Consider the following 22,268-nt stretch of genomic DNA (forward strand, 5'->3'; position numbering starts at 1 on the left):
TTTCATTCTGTCGAATTTTAATGTCTCCCTTTCCTTTCCAATTCTTGGTTCAAACATTTGTATTTTCTCACTTTGCTAATTATAACACTACCTGATTGGCTAGTTTCCTCTCAAGTTTGACCTCCAATCATGGAGCTGTTCAGCCACAGCTCTGGCTCCAGGATCAGGCACTGCATGAGGGAGCACAGAGACGCAAGGGTGAACAGGGCCATGGCCCTACAGAGCTTACTCCCTTTGTGGGAAAGACAGCCAACTCCCTATACTGCTCTCAAGGTGCTCTGTAAATGGTAAATATGCCTGTAATATTCCTTTGCATGAAAAATTTTCAGAGACTCCCATTACCTACAGAAAATGTACAAATTCCTGAGCATGGCCATTGAAGGTGTTTTGCAGTTTGGTCTGGGGCTATCTGTAGACCAAATACTCATCACTCATCCACACGCAACCTGTGTTCCAGGCACCAAACAGCCTGCAACTGTTGCAACAGATCATGGGGATTTTACACCCTCTCCTTCGTTGCTTTGTCTACATCTTGCATTTTTGCACATCCTTTGAGCCCGTGTACCAGTATTTTGGTCATCTGATGCCAACAGCCGACTCACTGGAAAAGTCCCTGAGGCTGGGAAAGATAGAGGGCAGAAGGAGAAGAGCGTGTCAGAGGAGGAGACGGCTGGACGGCATTATGGATGCAATGGACATGAACTTGCGTCGACTTCAGGAGATGGTGAGGGACAGGGAGGCCTGGGGTGCTGCAGTCCATGGGGTCGCAGAGTTGGACGACTGAACTGGGTGGCAACCACAACAATAACCAATGCTGCTTCCTTCCTCCTTTATGAAAACATTTTTCCTCTGCTGCCTCTCCTGTCTCTGTGGCAAGAATCTGCTCTATGCTGACATCAATTCTGCACTCTGTGTTGTAGTATTACTTAGCACATTAAAATTACAATGCAATATTTACTTCCCTATTTGCCCAACCAGCCTGTGAATTTTTACAATCAGAGACTATATCTTACTCATTTTTTCCCCCCAGCCCCTGGTACAATACCTAACATTGACTACTCATTGAATGAAAATGTAGTTGCTATACTAAGAAATCAATTCAAAAAGTCATGTCCCAACTTTATTCAGTTTTCGGCTTCTGTGTGACTTCACGTTTACAGTCAAGGTACAATTCATAATGGGATTTTCCAGGCAAGAGTACTGGAGTGGGGTGCCATTGCCTTCTTCCAAGACATTTTAAATTGTTCCTTTCTCAAGTTTATATGCATTTGTATCCATTTTAATATGAATTCAAAAAGCTTTTACATTTAGTTTATAATCTAATCATTATGGAAAACTATCTCAAGTCAAATGGTAAAGAGAAGAAAATTCCAATACAGTGAAACCCTCATTCAAGCTATTTAGTAAATAATGTAGATTTTTCACATTTAAACTTGTATGTGGATGTGATGCTCATTAACAGGATTATTATGACCTGAGAAGAATATTCTATAAATAACACACCCCCCAAATCAGTTAGTTCCTCTTCAAACACTTGAATACCCTTGAAATGGCAAATAAACTAAGGTTCTATGGCTTTAACACTTATCTTTTCTATTTCAGTGATAATTACATCAATAAACCTGATTCAGCATTTGCTGCTATTCAATTCATTAATTAAAACAATTTTACTGCTACTGCTGTGATTTTTCAAGGATATCAAAACACATTCAAAAATTAAAACAGCATACATCATCAGTTTTGATATGTGTTGGTATGCTTTCTTTTGATTTCAACTCCACAATTAAAAGAACATTAGGCTTTTAAACAGAAAAAGCATATATTCTATATACTTTGAACAAAAATACTTAAAATGCAAGTTGTTTTGTAGAAATGGCAATGTTTGTGTAAAGAAGAGCAAACTGTGAAGAATTCCAAAAATCCTCTTAGAATAGAAAATATAAATGTATGTAAATACTTAAGTGATAACAACCATGGTTGTGGACTTTATGGTATTCTTAATTCTAGTTTCATAGTACTAAATTTTAAAAAAATTTTATTTAAATCATCACTTACTGTGCTTAAGTGACTTGTAACATATCCATGAAGTGAATATATTTCATCCCAAATGAAATATAGAAGCTTTTGCTTTAAGAATGGTATGAGTTGCTATTTAAACTATAAACATACATACATCACGGTGATGTAATTATTTTTATATATTGGAAACTATTTGTACTTTGCAAAGCTGCACTTTCATTCTGACCTTGATTTAGTAAGCATGCAACATATTACTTTTGCTATTTTTGACATCCCAGAGCACCTAAAACATAAAATATAATTTACAACAGTAGAACATGCCAGAATTGACCATTACATGCCAGAAGAGGGCCCAAGATGGAATTTATATTCAAGTTATGGTTCAGTATGTGTGGTAGAATCTCATGAAATTTATTTCTCACAGCAGTGGAATTCCACCTTCATTCTTACAATCAATTTTCAAAGTAGGCTGAGAGTTGATAAAGATCAAGTTGAAGGAATGAAATTAGGCTAGTTAGGTGAAATTATTACACCTCTCTTCAAATTATTTGTGGAAAACTGAAATATTCTCCTTTTGCAAAAAGAGCCAGGAGAGAAATGGCACCTGTGTGGTGGCTAGAAGCATTACAAGTATACGACATACCAGGGTACTCCAAGGTCACTAGCAGTTTCTCCCAAACTAGTCTAGATCTTAATTGGTGACAGAAGAGTTACAAATCCTTCCATTTCTCTTCTCTCACATTTATTCAGTTGCCCAGAGGAAATAACCTCCTTGCCCACTTTTTTGGGGATATTCCCGGGGACTCTGCCTGCCAGTGCAGGTTCGAGTCCTGGGTCTAGAAGATCCCCGGAAGAAGGGACTGGTAACCCACTCCAGGTATTCTTGCCTGGAAAATCCCATGGACAGCGGAGCCTGTGGGCTGCAGTCCATGGGGTCACAAAAGAGTTGGACACAACTGAGTGATACACAACAACAACAAACACTTTTTCTGAGAACATATTTTTCCCAACAACATAATTTGGATTGCAAAATAAAGTACTCTGTTGTGAGAGTGATGTAAACATCATTACAATAGTTTGTCAAATTGGTTTAAGGGGTATATCTTTTTTTTTTTTTTAAGTACAGTAGCTCAACTTTTAGAATCTATCTATCCATAAAGATGGTGCAATGGTAATGGATGGTAAAGGAAATGTGAGTTCCATCCCTGGGTCAAGAAGATACCCTGGAGGAGGAAATTGCAACATACTCCAGTATTCTTGCCTAGATAATTCATGGACATAGGAGCCTGGTGGGCTACAGTCCATGGGAACACATAGAGTTGGACACGACTGACCACACACACACATCCATATAGAAAGCAGACTTTAAAAATACTATTTCAAAGCACAAGTACCTTGGTTTTTAAAAGTGTTTTAGTCCAGCAAATCAAGTCTCTATTTCCCCTAAAAAAATTGCACAATAATGCTCTACCCTTATTATTAGCCACATCATTCCTGGATACTTTAGTAACTGCACAATCACTGTGGCAAAAGTGAGGTCCTACCACAGGTATATTGCTAAGATCCCAGGTGAGAAATAAAGTCTTCCAGTAATGATTTACTTTATTATGTGAACTGATGAGCATCACTTGAATCGCCTTTTAATTGACTGGCTGTCTAAGTGACATGCCTTGGAGGGAAGCACCACTTTTGAAATTTCCTTTGACCAGGAGGGGAAGGAACAGGCTGGTCTCTTTGAAGTCTACAGCCATCAGACTAATTATCAGCCCCACTTAACGTTCGTTCATTTAATTACAGGGAATTAAAAAGTATGTGGGATTTTAGAGAAAAATAAAAGAGTCAATAAATGGTGACAGAGATTCCAGGCTATGCAAATTGGCAGTGCCCCTTCTGGAGGAGACCATTCTTTCTCCCTCATTTCATCAAATGCACAGATACTTGACTAATGCAGACAAAGGGAGGATGGCAAAGAGGGAGGGGACATTGACTGTGGGCCCAAACTGTGTCGGTACTTGATACTGTTTACCTAACTTAATCTCCACACTTAATAAGGAGATATAATTTCCCACTATTTACAATTAACAGAAAGAGTATCCCCTCACCCCTTATTTGGAACTCACTGGACACCAGGCACTGTCATTCTTAGCACTGCCTATTCCAGAGTCCATTTAATCCTCACAGCAGCCCTGTAAGGACTGTATGTCATTGGTGATTTCCATATACTACAGAAAGGTTAAGTCACTTGCCCAAAGTCACACAGCTGGGAGATAGTAGAGCCAATACCAACCCAGGAAGTCTGCCCTCAATAACACCTCCTCATCTGTTGCTCTCAGCGAAGGCTCTCAAGTTTCCCAGCCACAACAAGACAGAAGAAGAGAGCCAGCTCCTCTTGGTCTGCCTGATGTCAAGGGTCATCGCTTTCCAAGAGGCATAAGAGGCTGTGGAGACAGGCAGAAGGAGTCAGGTAGAGACCTCTACATCTCTGGTGCCAGCCATACAGCTGACCAAGCGGCCAGGCAGAGACCGGGGAAGTTGGGAGCTAGAGCTCTGGATGTCTCAAGAGCAAGCCATCTTAGAGGCTCAATGAGAGGATTAACACCCTGTGCACCGTGCTTTTGAATCGAGGCATTTTTCACAGTACTGAGCTGCTGGCTGACAAAGGATAATAACACTGAATGCATGCTAGTCTTCTTCTGGGAAAAGATGCACAAATAAAACACGTTTAAAGCTTAAAGCTTGATGTTTTGGGAGGAAAAAAGTCCTTTGTTCCTGACATTTAAATAGATATTTGGAGTTTAAATCAGATTACTTGCAAGGCTACAGAGTGGGCATTCAGTCAGGGGTCTTTTAACAATCCATCAGAGACAGGGAAAGATGCCTCGAACCATCGAGAACATACTGGCAATTTTCCCTTTGATTCCAGCATCTCATCACATTTATTTTGTAACCTCTCAACAGCTTACTAGAACCACTGCTTATAGGTGGTCACAAACCACTGACCCTCCAGTATTTGCCCTGGAGCAAGGCAGTTGACTCAGAAAGTTGTCAATGCCTGTTAAGAAAGGTCTTCTCCCATGTCCTTAATTCAGAACAATATTAACATTTGGAATTTGATATGAAATTCAATCTACTCTAACAATTTTTTTTTCTCAAAATGCTTTTTAACTTCAACTCCTCATGGTTGGTGAAGAGTTAGCTTTGCAAAAGAATCTGTTTTATCACTTGTTTAGAATCTCTGCTAACATGGAGACATGTGACATAGTCCGAGTGTTCCTTGACTCCCGTGGGATGCTCAGGCCATCAAAATTTCATTAGCCTCACAGCAGTCCCAGCGCCTTCTTAACTTGAACTGTTGGCCTATTTATCAATAAATAAATGAAATCTAGTCACTTTTAGTGACTAGACTTTTCTTTGAAGTTATAACTAGAACATTAGTCAATTGGCTTACATGATTTTACAAATGTTGAATACTATTTTGTTTTCTGGGGAAAATAGCCTTATTCACAGTTAATCTCAAATGATGAAAACAGTCAACTGAAACTCCCCTTCTAAACTGAGGGGAGAAATAAGACAGTGTATGGTTTCTAAGTTAGTTTCACTTTGGTGAGTTATTTTATGCACATCCTTCTTGTTTCAACTTTTAGTGATATAACAGGGCTTCTTAGGACACACTGCAAGCTCACACACAAGTGAATACAACTAGAAAATTTAAATAATTGGAAGTCAAAGGAAAATACAGCTGGAAAATCAATAACCTTTCAGAGTGAGAGCAACTAAGAATGCCAAAATGAATTATTTTAGAAAGTCTATGTTAGAAATATTTGACTCTTTGTGACCCCATGGACTGTAGCCCTCCCGGTTCCTCTGTCCATGGGGATTCTACAGGCAAGGATACTGGAGTGGGTTGCCAGGCCCTCCTCCAGGGGATCTTCCCAACCCTGGTATCAAACCTAGGTCTCCAGCATTGCAGGCAGAGTCTTTACCATCGGAGCCACCAGGGAAGTCCAATATTTGACTAAAAGTAGTAATAATAGTAAAAATTGGTAAAAGTTTTGAGGATATTGTTTAAAAAGATGTTAGAAGACCCTGGGTAATAACAAAAAGCTTTTTTATATCAGAAAAAAAAGCCTCGATATTCTCATTTAATTCCACAATTCCAAATGATAAGGAATGTAAATATCAGAAGATTATGTTCCCCAGACCTTAATGTAATGGATCTCAATGCAATCTTGCTCTTTCTGATCAATCACTGAAAATTCAGAATAAATGATCTGAAATGTTCCTACAGAACACATATGAAATCTATGAAAGATCCAGTGTTCAATAAGAGGTCTGCTGCTGCTGCTAAGTCACTTCAGTTGTGCCCGACTCTGTGCAACCTCATAGATGGCAGCCCACCAGGTTCCCCCGTCCCTGGGATTCTCCAGGAAGAATACTGGAGTGGGTTGCCATTTCCTTCTCCAATGCATGAAAGTGAAAAGTGAAAGTGAAGTTACTCAGTCCTGTCCCACTCTTCGCGACCCCATGGACTGCAGCCTACCAGGCTCTTCCGTCCATGGGATTTTCCAGGCAAGAGTACTGGAGTGGGTGCCATTGCCTTCTCCGCAATAAGAGGTCATATCTATTTTATTTCTTCTTTTATTTCCTTTCCCGAGCTGACTCACTGGGAGTTCTTAGACCGTCAAAATGTTGTTTAAAAAAACAACCCCAGCCAAACCTTGGGGAAAAAGTAAACAAGTTGAAGTCATCACTTGCCCAGCTCAACAAACATTGTTTTTGACACTTTATACTTTTGACTGACCTATTTACTCTCAACAAATGCTACCATATGTTCTGAATCTCAAGGCAAGGCCCTTGACACCCTGTCCGTGTCTCTCTTCATTCTGGTTCAGAATGACCACATGGAGAAACAGATCAGTCTAAGTGTTCATTCTTGCCTTTATATCATGAAAGGGACAAGGAGATTCCTGGGGCAACAAGTTCCTCCCCTAGTTCAAAATAATCCGTGCAGAGAGAGGGGGCAGTGATGTGGGAAACTCAACAGGCTTCCCGCCTCCAATCATTTGAATAATAGACACTGTTAGTTAACTAAAGGTGGAAAAATTTCTAAGTTTTATGTTTTCTGAAAAGAACAAAATGGTGTGTGTTTGGGAATTCATTGTAAGACCATTTTAGCAGACATACAATTTAAAAAATAATAAAAATTAAATTATCTTTTAGCAATACAGACACAATAACAAGATATACTTGTTATAAGAGAGAGAGATGCCTCACAGGTTGTGTGTGGCAAGCTGACCCAATGTGGGACAATACTTAATGGATATGCAGATGAACGGCCCATGATGCAGCAAATCAGAACTGATTTGCATTGTCCTCCTGCATTCTCCTCTGCTCTCTTCCGAAACCATCACAAAATTTTACACATATTTTAGGAAAATCAAACATCAAATCATGTATTTGAATATAACCATAGTACCTAAAATTGCTTGAAGAGGGTTATGTAAAGATATAGATGGACAGGAAGCAAAGTTTATGCCAAATCTTACTTACTTAAGGTGAGTGACTTCTGAATCCACAGTGAAAAGTGGTAGAAACCCAGGTTTCACTGAGGTGGACAGTTTGGTTCAGGAAAACGCCACAGTCAGATTCTAAGACTCGTTGTGTCAGGCAGAACTGTCCTTGTTTCCTGTTTTGGGTTGGGATGAAGCTAGCCTCCACCAATAACTCACAACTCTGTATGAGTTTCTATTATTAATCGATTATGACTTTGTTTTAATGCACTAAAATAGTCTCCATGAGATATTGTTTTCATTGGTTTAAAACAGATTTTTTTTTTCTAATAGTAAGAAAACAAGCAACAAGCAGTATGACGCACTATCTACCCCTTCATTCAGTGACCTGGCTGAGATTGAACGCTGACAATGGACCTGTTTTCCTATCGCAAAGCAAAGCTGACAAAGTTGCTCCATAAAGAATAAAAATAAAATGCCATTGGTAAAACACCATCTTTCTTTTCACAAGTCACACAATTCTTCCATTTTAATTTTCTCTTGGCTTTTGATGCATCATATACACACAGCATTAATAACCGGGTTAAAGCAGCAAGTGCACTGTTCATATTAAACGCTAAAGAAGAAATGCCATTTTGTTGTCTGGTACATTGGTGCTGATACTCCAATTTTTCCTAGAAACTGCGCTAACTAAAAATTAAACTTCCTTTTAAATCTATTATTGCATATACACTAACTGCTTCTTTATCATTTTGCATTGGCGATAGGGAAAGATCAAAATAATTTATAAAGATATTTTTCTTAAAGTATGTAAAACTGCTATTTGGATACCCGAAAAATCCAATTTTTGTGCAAGGATTTAATTACAGGGTAATCCAGTCTCCAAAGCACATCAAAGACCACACTCCCTTCTCTTTATCAAGATTTCAATTGCTTTCATCAACCAGTAAGTTAAAAGCATGATCAAATTTGTTCTTCAATCACTTGAGCCCTGTTAATAAACCATTCTGTGTGCTCACTCATCCATTCTGAGATTCTGGAACTTCTTTGAGATATTTTTAAGAGGAATCTACAAAGACATCTCTGATTACAAGCTGGCTCTGGGGTAAATTTTATCACTACTTGTTCTGCTACTCCATGGAGGATAACAGGTGACATGGTTCAAGATAAGTCAAAGCCAACCTTTTTTTTTTCTGTACATGATTAGACTGTTCTTCAAAACTATAGCTAACACAACAGAGAATGCTTGCATAACACAACTTAACACTCTGATGTTGAATGTTGACTTTTTTTTCCCTAGGAAAAATAATGCAATATTGAAGGACATTTTTTGAGTGCTACTGTGTTGCAATGCAAAGAAAGGAAGAAGAAAAAAAGAGAAGGAAAGAGGAGAAGAAGGAAGAAAGCCATTCCTCCAGAGTCAACCAAAACAGAGGAAGCACCGAATGCCAATGTTATAAAGCCACAAACAAAAAGGACCTTACCGGTTTCACTGTCGGATTTGTTTTCATGCTCCGTATCTGTCAGGGTGAGTGCTGAGTTGGACCGGCTTGACAGGCAGGAGCTGCGGCCTGACTTGACCCCCCGGCCCCACAGTCTCATGGCATGCTCTGGGGACATCACTGCTTCGTTCTCAGTATCGGCGTCTGACCCTGCACTGATCGAGTAACCTCTGTGGGGGAGCCCCATTTCCGCACAAAATGCCAGTCCTCTTCGAGTTGCTGGTTCACAAACGCCTAACTGCCTTAGGGTAAAATTTTGTCCTAATTAGAGGGGAAAAAAAGATAACAACCAGTGAGTATACATTTCGTTTAAGATTTTATTTTCTTAAAAAAATAAACACTTAAGCATCCAGATTTTTGAGTTCTCAGCACTAGGTATTGGCATTAGCTTCACATGACATGTGATCTAGTAAGGTCTAGTTAGGGGAGGGGTGGGTGTGAGGGGGGTCCACCTCTGACTTTCCACCCACCCCAGCTCAGAGCTCCTTATTTCAACCCATAAGCACCTCCAGAATGCTGGGCAGGAAAAGTGGTCCAGACCATGAAAACTCAACCCAGAGAAAGCCTTAGTTATCATTGATAGAAACTGTCAGAAGTATTTCCCTGGTCCTAGCTCTTATCCCAAACATTAGGATTTTTCAACCCGGAAGTCACCCCTTAGGAAGAGAAAAAATTGCCCTCTAAAATAAGCTACCTGCTAATTAGAAACAGGGGTTTGGGCAGTCTTTATTATAGTTTTCCACTTAACAACCAATAAAAATATTGTGCTTTTGTGTACAAACATACACTAACTTTTGGAGTGTAAAGTCTTGAAAATGTGCAGACATCTGACTTCTGCTTTAATAAACACCTAGAACCATCTGTATCGATCGAAGTAAACCAATTTGTGCAAATAAAGTGCACTCTAAAAAATAAAGTAGGAGTATTATGTATTTAAAAATTAATGATAAAATCAAGTTCCCTGAAAAATAAATGGTTGTGAACCCTGAAGGTTTTCACTAATAAATTGAGCATAATAAAACTCATGACACTGCAATAACTTAAAGCAAAGTGTTTAAATTAGGTGACACTTTCAAATGACTGCCATTATTAATGGCTTTTCCAATCCTATGTTTACTCTTGAAATTTCACCTATGTTTTATGATACCAGGGGTGAGAAGAGCGAGAAAACTGTTTGCTTAGAGGATGCATACATATGGGCCTTCTATTGCCTGTCTCATTGGCATGGTAGAATCTGAGATTTAGATACCAACTAGAATCAAAATACAGGAAAAAGAATAATAGTATACCAAGACTGATTTCAATCCTACCCTATAATACCAACCTTTTAAGAATATTAAGCATATATTTTACTCATCCTTTTCATTTTCCTACTTCCCTCTCTTACCTATCCACAAACACTTTAAAGTTAATTGGCTGGTATGAGAAATAACATACATTACATTTTTTAAAAGAGTGTGTCATAAATTATTTGTAATAAAATAATGTCTTGACTCTTGTAGGAAATGAATCAAATGTAATGCACACGATAGTAAATATTTGGTTGTAAAAATATTAGCGGCCTCCAGCACTCAGCCCATTTTAACCAGAGTGGTTCACTGCGTTATGGCCACGGTCAGATCAGGAGGAGGACTCTGCCTCATCTCGGTCAGACTTCCAGATGGATTCTGACAATGACACTCATAAATAATGAAAATCTGTTGCTACAATTAGCTACAAATTATCTCAGAGAGACATGAACATGCATCTGCACCAAAAGGTATGTCAAAAAGAAAACAGCAAAAATAAAGAGGAGGGAATAAGAACCCATCGAACAGTGAGAAAGTGGGCAAGCTTAATGAGGTAAGACACAGTATGGCCAGTATTTTTCAAAGAGTTAGTGTGGACTGTACTTATGAAAGTAAATCCAAAACAAGGTCAATGTCATGGAGAGTTAAAGGAATGTAATGGATGGTTAATGTGAAAGAGCTTATCCGTTCCTATTATATCACCTTTAAAATGGAGAGGGAGGAAAGGGTGTATAAGACAGTTAAACATCACCATCAAACATGTTGAGTTTCCAAAATAATTTTTCAAGTGTGAGAATGAATGATAAGATCCTGTGCATCTTTCTGGTGGGAGGTTCCCACATTGGAGAATAAAAATCAGAGACAAGTTAAAAGGCAGTGAGAACTCCGTTTCTAATCTCTGAAATGTAACTTGAAAAATTCCCCACATTATTGACTTTTCACACTATTGCCATCTTGATGCAAAAATCTATGGAGTGAAGGAAAGCAGAAAATGGCAATCTTGATTATTTGTTATCTGGGTATACAAACACAGTTCACTTTGCAGATAAATATCTAGGGCATCATCCCTATGAATTGATATGTGCATCCCAAACTCCTTAAACATCCAACCCTTTGAAACCAATGTCTAGCAATGATTCAAATTCTTAAGGGCTGTTTCTGAAATGCAAGTTAGAAAGTAAGGTGTTAGATTCCTTACTAAATTAAGTCTGCTTTTGCTTTCTCGGGAAAGAACACTAAACTTGAAATCCAATGAACCTAAGTTTAAGCCACTTAAGGACTTAATCATTTACCACTCCATTTCTTCACCTTTCAGGGCTGTCATGACTTGGTTTAAAGATGCTTTTTACGCTTTTGTTGAGCAAAGGAATCCATCCACCAAAAAAAGACAACCTAATGAATGGGAGAAGTTCCTTGCAAATGATATGACCAATAAGGAACTAATTTCCAACATATATAAACAGCTCATAACAATTTGGCATCAAAAAAAAAAAAAAAAACAAAAACCAACCTGATTTAAAAATGGCTAGAACTGAATAGTCATTTTTTACAACGAGGAAATGCACATGACCAAAGATGTTTAACCTTGCTAAACGTCAGGGAAATGCAAAGCAAAACCACAATGAGATACCGCCTCACACCTGTCAGAACGGCTGTCATCACAAATAACACAAATAACAAATGTCAGGGTGTAGGAGGGGAAAAAAGCCTCTCCTATATTGTTGGGGGGAATGTAAATTGGCCAGCCACTGTGGAAAATAATACAGAGATTTCTCAAAAAACAACAAATAGAACTCCATATGACCCAGCAATTCTACTCCTGGGTATATACCAAGAAAAAATACCAATTCAAAAATATACATGCATCTCAATGTTCATAGCAACGTATTTACAATTGCCAAAGTATGAAGCAACCTAAGTGTCCATTAACAGATCAATGATTAAAGAAGCTGCAGTATATAAGCTTTCTCATATATATATAGACACTTATTCATATGTATGCAATGGAATAATATTCAATCATAAAAAAGAATTAAATTTTGCCATATGCAGCGACATGGACGGACTCGAAGGGCATTACGCTAAATGAAATCAGTCAAACAGAGAAAGACAAATACTGTATGATATCACACGTGGAATCTACAAAATTCAACAAACTGGTGAATAAAGCAAAAAAGCAGCAGATTCATCACTATAGAATACAAACTAGTGGTTACCAGTGGGGAGAGGGAAAGAGGGGAGGGACAACATAAGTAAAAGGGGACAAAAAAAGGGTTATTATGGAATTATATATGTGAATCTTTTGAAAAATTGCCAAGCATTACAGAATTAAAGAATTTTTCAATGTAAAAAATTCTAAAAATTAAAAATTTTAAATATTTAAAAGTGATGCTTTACATAAATGAGACCAGCATAAAGGGGAGCATAATGAAAAATGACAAAAAATAAACATCTGGACAAATGTAATAATGACAGAAAAATGTATAATTTGAGGGGAGGGAGAGGATTGCTTTCAAATAATTTTAGAAGAGCCACATCACCACCAAAGTTGACTTTTCCTTCAATCAAAGCTCTTTGTACCCAGTGCTTCAAATTCCATTATTGTTGATTCTCCTTTAGGTTAAGGAGTCTTGCTTGTAGGATCCCTCATTTTAATGCAAACATATCTGGGGAGTTCTAGTTATTAAATCAGAATAAATTAAGCTATTATATTTTTTTCCTACAGGTGAGCAATGTTTAGCAAGATGGGATATACTAATGGAAAGCACAGCCACTTTTGACAAATGAAGGAAGATGGAGGAAAAGAAGGATTCCTGACCGGGAGAAGAGGCAGTTGGCTGAGGTACCATGGAGCTGGGAGTTTGGGGCTTGGGTGCAGTTGTTCAGGCAAGACTTTCAGTGAATGCGGAGAAATGGAAAGAGACAGGCAGAGAAAGGCAGCAAAGATGCTCTGGAACCAGACTAAAAACATGACCATCTTGCTTAAAGTCATCTTTGGCTTCAAATAACCTAAAAGAAACGAGGATACCTTTATTCTTATTTTCCATGCTTTTTTGTTTTTTCAGATTGTGTTCTTTGCAGTGGTTCTAATGCCATTACTTTAATTTCTTTCTTTGCCCTCTGAGTCTTTATATTAATTCTTTTTGGCTGAGTCTGATGAAATCAGTATTTATCTCCTGCACATTGAATTTTGATAACCTTGATCAGCAAGGCCAACCACAGAGTTTCCCATTACAATTTGAAACAGTCCCAAAATAATAAATTGCAGCAAGAATAAAGTGTACCTGAGGATGAAATTTCTTGTGATTAAAAGGCAAGGTTAGCTTGGACTAGATTAGGTATTTTTGTTTTATGACACTCATAAATTTGAAAAATCTATAAAAGAAAAACTGAATAAACAGTCCAGGCAAGTTGCATCATTAAAAAAAAAAAAAGTTCACATTTTGAAAAATAAGTGAGGGCATGTGACAAAGTAGAAGGGACTATGTGAAAACAAAGTCCTTCTATGAGGCTGGCGCCAAGCAGAGGCATCTCTGTAATAAAGGAACAGGGGCTTGCAAAATGGCCTTTCTCTTACATGGTGTCTATAACCTAATCTGAGCAAGAAGGGGTTTTTCTTTTTTTAAAAAATTTATTCATTTATTTATCTATTTTTGACTATGCTGGGTTTTCACTGCGAAGCGGGCTTTTCTCTAGTTGTGGTGAGTGAAGGCCCCTCTCTAGTTGCGGTGCGCAGCTGGCTTCTCTTGTTGCCGAGCCCACGCTCTAGGCATCCAGGCGTTAGCAGTTGCAGCCCCTGGACTCTAGTGCACAGGCTCAATAGTTGCGATGCATGGGCTTAATTGTTCTGTGGCATGTGGGATCTTCCTGGGCCAGGGATCGAACCCATGTTTCTTGCATTGGCAGGCAGAGTCTTTACCACTGAGCCACCAGGGAAGCCCAAGAAGGGATGTTTCAAAGCTGCAATGCGGGGATGGTCATCAATAGCTAAGACATCTGCTGGGTCTGAGTGGGTTGACAAGAAAACAACTCTACATGAGGAGCTAGCCTCAGTCATCTGCGGTGACTGCAGAACCTGGGGGAGGGGGGCCTAACTTGGGAACTTGTGTATTCTCTCCCTGCTTATGTCTAGATGCTCCAATGTCTAGAATTGTCCCTTTTCTCTTTCATCTGCTTGTTCTTTTTTCCAAAACTGCTTTATTGAGATACTAACTCACAAACTGTACAATGAACCTACGTAAAGTGTACAAGTCAACAGTTTTCAGTAAGCACGTGGCGGCGTGCAACTATCATCACGATCCATTTTATAATATTTTTATCACCCTTTGTACCAATTATCGGTCACCTATTTCTCCTCTTACCCCACCACTCCCTCCAACCCCAGGCAAGTACTAAAACACTTTCTCTTACTACAGAAGTGCTATTCTGGGCATTTCAAAGAAAAGGGGCCCTATAATACGTAGACTTTAGCAACTGGCTGTTTTCATTTGACATAGTATTTTCAAGATCCACACATATCATAGCATGTGTCAGTACTCACTTCTTATGGTCAAACAATATTCCATTGTATGGATACAGCACATTTTCTCTCTCTGTTTGACAGTGAATGGAGATTTGAGTTTTTCCTTTTTTTTTTTTTTTTTTTTGGCTATTATGAAAATGCTACTATGGAATACCATGTTTTCATTTCTCTTGTGTATACACCTGAGAGGCATTGCTGGTCATCTTGCATGTAGTTCTATGTTTAACCTTTTCAGGAACTTCTAGACTGCTTTCCACAGTGGCAGCACCATGCTCCTGTCCCAGCACCAGTGTGTAAGGGCTCCGGTCTCTATATAACTTCACCAACTCTTGTTACTATCTGTTGGTTTTCTTTTACACCATACTGCAAGTGTGTACACCATACAGCAAATGTGCAGTGAGGAGATGGACTACAGGTCATTGGTAATAAAATTTGTATTGGAGCCAAGCAGCGTGTTGTCTTAGAAAGCCGTGGATTCTGTAGGTCTGCTACACAAATTCGTTATTACTTTATCCTATTATTTTTTTCTTTGTCTTCTAATATACTGCTTTAATTTTCAAATGTATTTTTCTATTAAAATACTCTTTAGCTCATAAAGTCTACCTTTGAGACTATATCCTAGAGAAATAAAATCAGCTAATCTTAAACATATATGTACAAATAATTTTCTTTATGATGTTGTTGCCAAAATTAAAATAACTGGAATATTTACCACAAAGGGAATGGCTAAATAAGTTATATATTCCTTTCATGGAAGACTACATGGCTAGCAGAAAGAGCGGGTTTGGACCTATATCTTCTGTTCTGGGAGGGAAGCCTATTATATATATTTTAAGTAAAAAAGTACAAGTTGCAAAGTAGTGTGCATAAATATGATCCCATTTTTGGAAACTAAGAAAGAGAATCAACAAATTAAATAAATGTGTATGGTTTGGAGCATGAATGAAGGTGAGAAGGGCTGTATAACTTTGATGTTGGATGATACAGAAAGACCTGTGAAGGAAATCAGTAATTTTCTATTTTATAGTTTTGAATTTTTACTTCCCCTGATAATTTGTATTAACTACAAGAAAGAAAAATGAAAGTATTTTCTTAAAAAAGACATATTTTCTTGATTTCCTGTTTAACAGCTCTTATTCAATAATTAGAAATTAATCAGCTTCTTCTTGGAGAAGCTGGGTTTTAAAAATCCTTGCTCATTTACTGTAAAGAAATGAAGCTGTGTAAGAAATATGGGAGCAATGTTTTTCTTTTATTTCAGTGCTTCCCTTCATCATAGATGGGCTTTTTTTTTTTAAAGGAGAATGAGCATCTATTTTTTTTTCTGTAGTAACAAGCCCCAAAACTGAGCATAGGAAATGGAGAGAAGAATCAATATAAATGTAATACACAGGGATACAATAACCTATAACTGTCTTTAAGCATTTTCCTTGGTTGTCAGTTTGGACAGAATTATCCGTTCTCAGATATGGAGCGACCATCCTCAGAGTGGAGCCATAACACAGATCTACAAATTGGACAGACATTTCTCATTTGAAACAGGTGGGCTTGTGTCACTATCTTATCTGGAGTTCCCTTGCTGTGTTTGTAAACTGGTAAGATCACAGAATAAAACAAACGCATGGAACTTTTTTCCCTTTGAGTTCTAATGCATATTTTATGGGACACTCCAAACTTCCTTATGTTAAATTTGTCACTATTTGAACAGAATACCCATCCTTGAACATGCAATAGAGATTTCAATGAGGGTATAAACCTTTATGTACAAAACCCTACCCAAAACTATTAATACATTTGAAAAATTAACTTAAAGTCCCACTAAATATCTTAACTTTCTCTCCCCATTTTACTGACTATAAAACATAAATATCTTCAATGGTATTCATCACTTTCTCAATTTACCTATTCATGACATTAACATCTAGAACATGTAATGATAGTCTCGAATTTCTAGGGGACAGAGGAAATGACCACGACACAGCCTGTTTATAACTCAGAACACGGGTCTAATGGAAGCCCTGGCAGGCTACTCCGTCAGTGTTCATCCACAACTCAGCTGTGGACGGCATCTCTGTCACTGGAAGTGTGCGGTTGAGACTGGACAGGGAACTTGATGAGACGCTGAGAAGGGAAAACCCCTAGCATACTTGCAAGCAGGGAAAAGCAGGATTAGCATGAAGGGCCCCAGAGAATACACAGTTTCTTGAAGATAAGATTTGTGAAGCCTCCAGGGGAAGACAAACATATGGATGGTGAAGAGAAGGTTTAGTGGCTCAAAGGAGAAAAGTTAGGTTGTGTGTCTGCTGACTTACAAAGAAAGAGCATCTTAGCAGGTCCCATGAAGGATTTAGATTCCCAGTGCAAAACAGTTCAATTCTGACATTAGCAACCATTTGGAATGAGGTCGATAACTGTAAACTTAATTTTTTTTCTCAAAAGTGTTCTGAAAATGAATTTGGTTTTTATTTTTCACTTAGTAATTATTTCTTTAGAACAACTCAAGACCCAACAATGAATGAAAATATGCCTACAACATATCTGCTAGTATCTGATAATCAGATTGCCGTAGGTGCTGGTATAAATATGTGTGCGGTTTGGCGTGAAGCAGCAGGTGTTTAATAATTGTGACTGAAGCGGCACCATGTTGACTCACAATGTGGATCCAAAATTGGCAACATGGCAAGGAACCGGATACAAGTTTAGCAGTAATCTGGGGCTCAGGACATCAGACCAATAAAGGCTGAGGCAGGGGGAGAGGATTACCCCCACTGTGTCCGGAGGAGGGCTATAAGCTATGTCTATCTACTCACACCTTCTGGCAGGTAATCTACAAAGCAGGTTGGTTGCCAAGCCTGAAAGAGGCACTTACCTACTTAATAGCCAAAATTAGTTAACAATCAGTTAGGCAGGGGAGCTAAAGGAGGGAACTAAAGAGGAAAACATTCGCATGAAACAATGATAAACTAGAGCTATTTAACTCATGTCTTTAAGTACAGAAATTTAAGGTTGAGTAAACATGGCCATCTAAATCCTTTAATCCCACCGCTGACATTTGTAGTGACTGAGAAGGATTAATCATGTTGATCTCTAAACGAATCATTTTAAGGAGTTCATATTTAAAAGGAATAAAAAACCTTGGAGACGCAGTAATTAGCCTAGGGGATCTGATGAATGTTTCAGGTTTTTGTCTTTCTTTATGAAACCCTACTCTCAGAAAGAAAAGGTTTTTCTCAGCACCAGGAAGTATTTCAGAAAACGTGAAAAAGGGTTTCAGATTCCTTTCGTTTTTGTAAGATGACAGAGGTGAGGGGGAACACTGGGGAAATGAAAAGTTGGGGTAGAACTGGAAATTCATAGCAGCATTAAGTGCTGAATGGTAAGACCATATGGTCATATTTCTTTTGAAGTCTAGGATCAGTTCCCATTATTCACTATAATGGCATCCAAGACTAAACGAAATCTCAGTCTTTAAAAGTGTTTTGCTCTTGGCTCTCAAATTCTCCTCTTTCACAATTTCCAACATGCTTGACTGTTTAACTGATTTTCAAAATGCAAAAAATGCAAATAAACAAAATAAAAATAAGAAGAGTAAGAAAAAATGGATGTATTTCCTTTCACTTTGAGAGCAGGATAAAATAGTCCAGAGAGAGACACAATTAGTATTGCAATCAACAGGGTTATTAATACTGCTTTTACATGCTATTCAGATCAGATCAGTCAGTGATATTCTAAAATAATATGTGCATCTTCCATGACCTACATTGAAGAAATATGAATTTAATTCTTTTGACCTATCTGGAACACACAATATAGGGAAATACTTTTAAATTATTTATCATTTTAGTGAATTCCAACAATAAAACTGTCCAAAAATGCAATCTATATCCAAGAACTAAAGTTGGGCTTTTTTTTTTTTTCTATTTAGACATGGATGAAAATATTTGAAAGGCATGGTTCTAACCATGTGCTACCAGCTCTTCATTTCCTCCCTCAGCACAGTCCTGGATAGGTTAGTGTGTTACAGATTAGTGTTAGTCGCTCAGTCCTATCTGGCTCTTTGCAACCCTGTGGGCAACAGCCCACTAGGCTCCTCTGTCCCTGGGGTTCTCCAGGCAAGAATACTGGAGTGGGTTGCCATTTCCTTCTCCAGGAGATTTTCCAAACCCAGGGATCAAACCTGAGTCTTCTGCACTGGCAGGTGGGTTCTTTACCGATTGAGCTACCAGGGAAGCCTGGATAGGCTGGGAATGCTATAATCTTAATGATAAAATGTCTGTATTCAGCGAAACACTGCAGTAGATTGGCAGCAGAGGTGGTTTTAAGAGGACTGTGGTTGTGGTTCAGTGGAGACAATACGACAGTCCCGGATCAAAGGAGATGGCGGAAGCAGGAGGAAAGAGAAGGCAAACCCCAGACTTTCCATATTCAACTACAGCTGTTTGAAATGTCTAGTTTTGGGGTTTTGAGATTGAAGGCAAAAGGAGAAGAGAGTGGCAGAGGATGAGATGGCTGGATAGCATCACCCGTTCAATGGAATGAACTTGGGGAACCCCAGGAGATAGTGAGGGACAGGGAGGCCTGGAGTGCTATAGTCCATGTGGTCGCAAAGAGTTGGAGAAGACTTAGCTACTGAACAACAACAACAATTTAAAAATTGTCACTGCTTAGGTAAATTCTACATGCAGTGAAATACACAAATTGCAAATGGACACTTCAGTGAGTTTTAACAGATATCTGCCATGAACCCAAACCAAATATGGCACATCTCCCTCACGCCCAAAATGTTCCTTCCTGTATCCCATACAGTCAATCCCATCTTCACAGGCAACCACTGTTCTGATTTCTTTTTGCTACAGATGAGGTGTTTTTTTTTTTTTTGTTCTTACTCTTAATATAAACAGAGTCATGCAGTATCTGCTCTGAATCCTTTCACTTAATGGAATATTTTTGAGTTCTTCCTCACTGTTGCTTGTACCAGTAATTCATTTTTGTTATTACCAAGCTGTGTCCTATTGCATGTAAAAGTAGCTTAGTCATGTCCAATGCTGCAATCCCATGGATTATACAGTCCATGGAATTCTCCAGGCCAGAATACTGGAGTGGGTAGCCTTTCCCTTCTCCAGGGGATCTTCCCAACCCAGGGATGGAACCCAGGTCTCCCACATTGCAGGTGGTCCCTTACCAGCTGAGTCACAAGGGAAGCCCAAGAATAAGGTAGCTTATCCCTTCTCCAGTGGATCGTCCCAACCCAGGAATCAAACTGGGGTCTCCTGTGTTGCAGGCAGATTCTTTACCAGCTGAAATACCAGGAAGATCCATCTATTGCATGAATATACTACAATTTGTTACATAATTTCACTTGGTCATTCTAGTTTGGGCCCATTATGAATAAAGTCACTATGAAAATAAAGTTTCATTTGTTTTATGTAAATACTTAGGAAATCAATTGCTAGGAAAAAGGGAAGATGTTATTTTCAACTTTACATAAGAAATTGCCAGTTTCTAAACAAATCTTGCCATTTTACATTTTATACTCTCATCAACAATGTATGAGAATTCATTTGTTCCACATCTTCACTGATATTTAGTGCTGTGAATGTTTTTAATTTTAGTTTCTAGTGGGTGAGTGGTAGTATTTCACTGTACTTTTAATTTTCAGTTCCCTGATGGCTTAATGACGTTGAGCACTTTTTCATGTGTTCATTAGACATTTGTGTATCATCCACATAGTTTCTGTTATAAGAATTTTGTCCATTTTTAAATTGCATTGATAGTCTTGTTACTGATTTATAGGAGCTCTTTATATATTCTAGATATGAGTCATTTGACATATACAACATATATATATATATATATATATATATGGGCATATATGTATGCATATGTCAAATATACATATATATATAATGGTACATATACTTGTCACATGCATACATACATAAATATGCAAAAATATGTAAAATGCAGCTTGCCTTTTCATTTTCTGAAAGGTATTTTTTCATAAGTAAAAGCTTTGATTTTGATGAAATTCAATTTTTTTTCTTTTATGTTTTGTCCTTTTTATGACCTCTCTAACCTATCTACGTTTACTTCAAGGTTTCAAGCATATTCAAGGCTTTTATTATGGTTTTCTTAGGATGGTTTGGTTTAGTCATGGAAGCTAGAAGGTGAAAGAGTAGAGTAGAAAAATGACAGGCTTTGACTCTATTTCTTGCAAAACAGAAAGGGTAAGGCTAGAGATCTCTCTAAGGAAATTGGGAATGTCAAAGGAATATTTCTTCCAAAGATGGGCACAATAAAGGACAGAAATGGTAAAGAACCTAATAGATGCAGGTGCCAAAGTGATCAAGAAGAGATGGAAAGGATACACAGAAGAACTGTACAGAAAAGATCTGAGTGACCTGGATAACCACAACGGTGTAGTCTCTCACTCAGAGCCAGACACTGCGGAGGATGAAGTCAAGTGGGTCTTAGGAAGCACTGCTGCCAATAAAGCTAGTGAGAGGACAGGATTCCAGCAGAGCTATTTCAGATCCCCAAAGATGATGCTGTTAAAGTACTACATTCAATCTGTTAACAAATTTGGAAAACTCAGCAGTGACCACAGGACCAGAAAAGGTCAATCCTCGTCCCAGTTCCCAAGAAAGGCAGTATTAAAGAATGTTCAAACCACAAGACAATTGCACTCATCTCCCATGCTAGTAAGTAAAAACTTCCAAGCTAGGCTTCAGTATTATGTGAATCGATAACTTCCAGACATTCAAGTGGATTTTAAAAAGGCAGAGGAACCAGAGATCAAATTTCCAACATTCAATTGATCATAAAGAAAGCAAGAGAATTCCAGAAAAACATCTATCTCTCTTTCATTGACTATGCTAGAGCTTCTATGTGGATCATAAAAAACTGTGGAAAAGAGATGGGAATACCAGACCATCTTACCAGTCTCCTGAGAAACCTGTATGTGCATCAAGAAGCAACAGTTACAACACTGTATGGAACAACTGACTGGTTCATGATTGAGAAAGGAGTACAACAGGCTGTTTATTGTCACCCTGTTTATTTAACTTATACACAGAGCACATCATGTGAAACACCAGGGTGGATGAGTTACAAGCTGGAATCAAGATTGCTGGGAGAAGTATCAATAACCTCAGATATGCAGATGATACCACACTAATGGCAGAAAGTGAAGAGGAACTAAAGAGCCTCTTGATGAGGGTAGAGGAGGAGAGTGAAAAAGCTGGCTTAAAACTCAATATTAAAAAAACAGATCATGGCATCCTCTCCCTTCACTTCATGCAAATAGAAGGGGAAAAGGTAGAAGCAGTGACAGATATCCTCTACTTGAGCTCTAAAATCACTGTGGATGGTGACCGCAGATGTGAAATTAGAAGATGATTGCTTCTTGGAAGGAGAGCTGTGACAT

General features: G+C 38.3%; 1 protein-coding gene across 3 annotated transcripts in view; it reads right to left on the bottom strand.

Moving 5' to 3' along the window:
* TENM3 (teneurin transmembrane protein 3) overlaps positions 1–22,268 on the bottom strand; it is a 532,144-nt gene that overhangs the window by 420,140 nt on the left and 89,736 nt on the right. For all 3 annotated transcript variants that reach the window (XM_055567454.1, XM_055567455.1, XM_055567456.1), the window contains exon 3: positions 9,014–9,292. In XM_055567454.1, coding sequence (XP_055423429.1) covers positions 9,014–9,292 — 279 coding nt within the window. The remainder of the gene's footprint in view (positions 1–9,013; positions 9,293–22,268) is intronic.

Source organism: Bubalus kerabau, chromosome 2 (assembly GCF_029407905.1).
Source record: "Bubalus kerabau isolate K-KA32 ecotype Philippines breed swamp buffalo chromosome 2, PCC_UOA_SB_1v2, whole genome shotgun sequence".
Taxonomy (NCBI): Eukaryota; Metazoa; Chordata; class Mammalia; order Artiodactyla; family Bovidae; genus Bubalus; species Bubalus kerabau.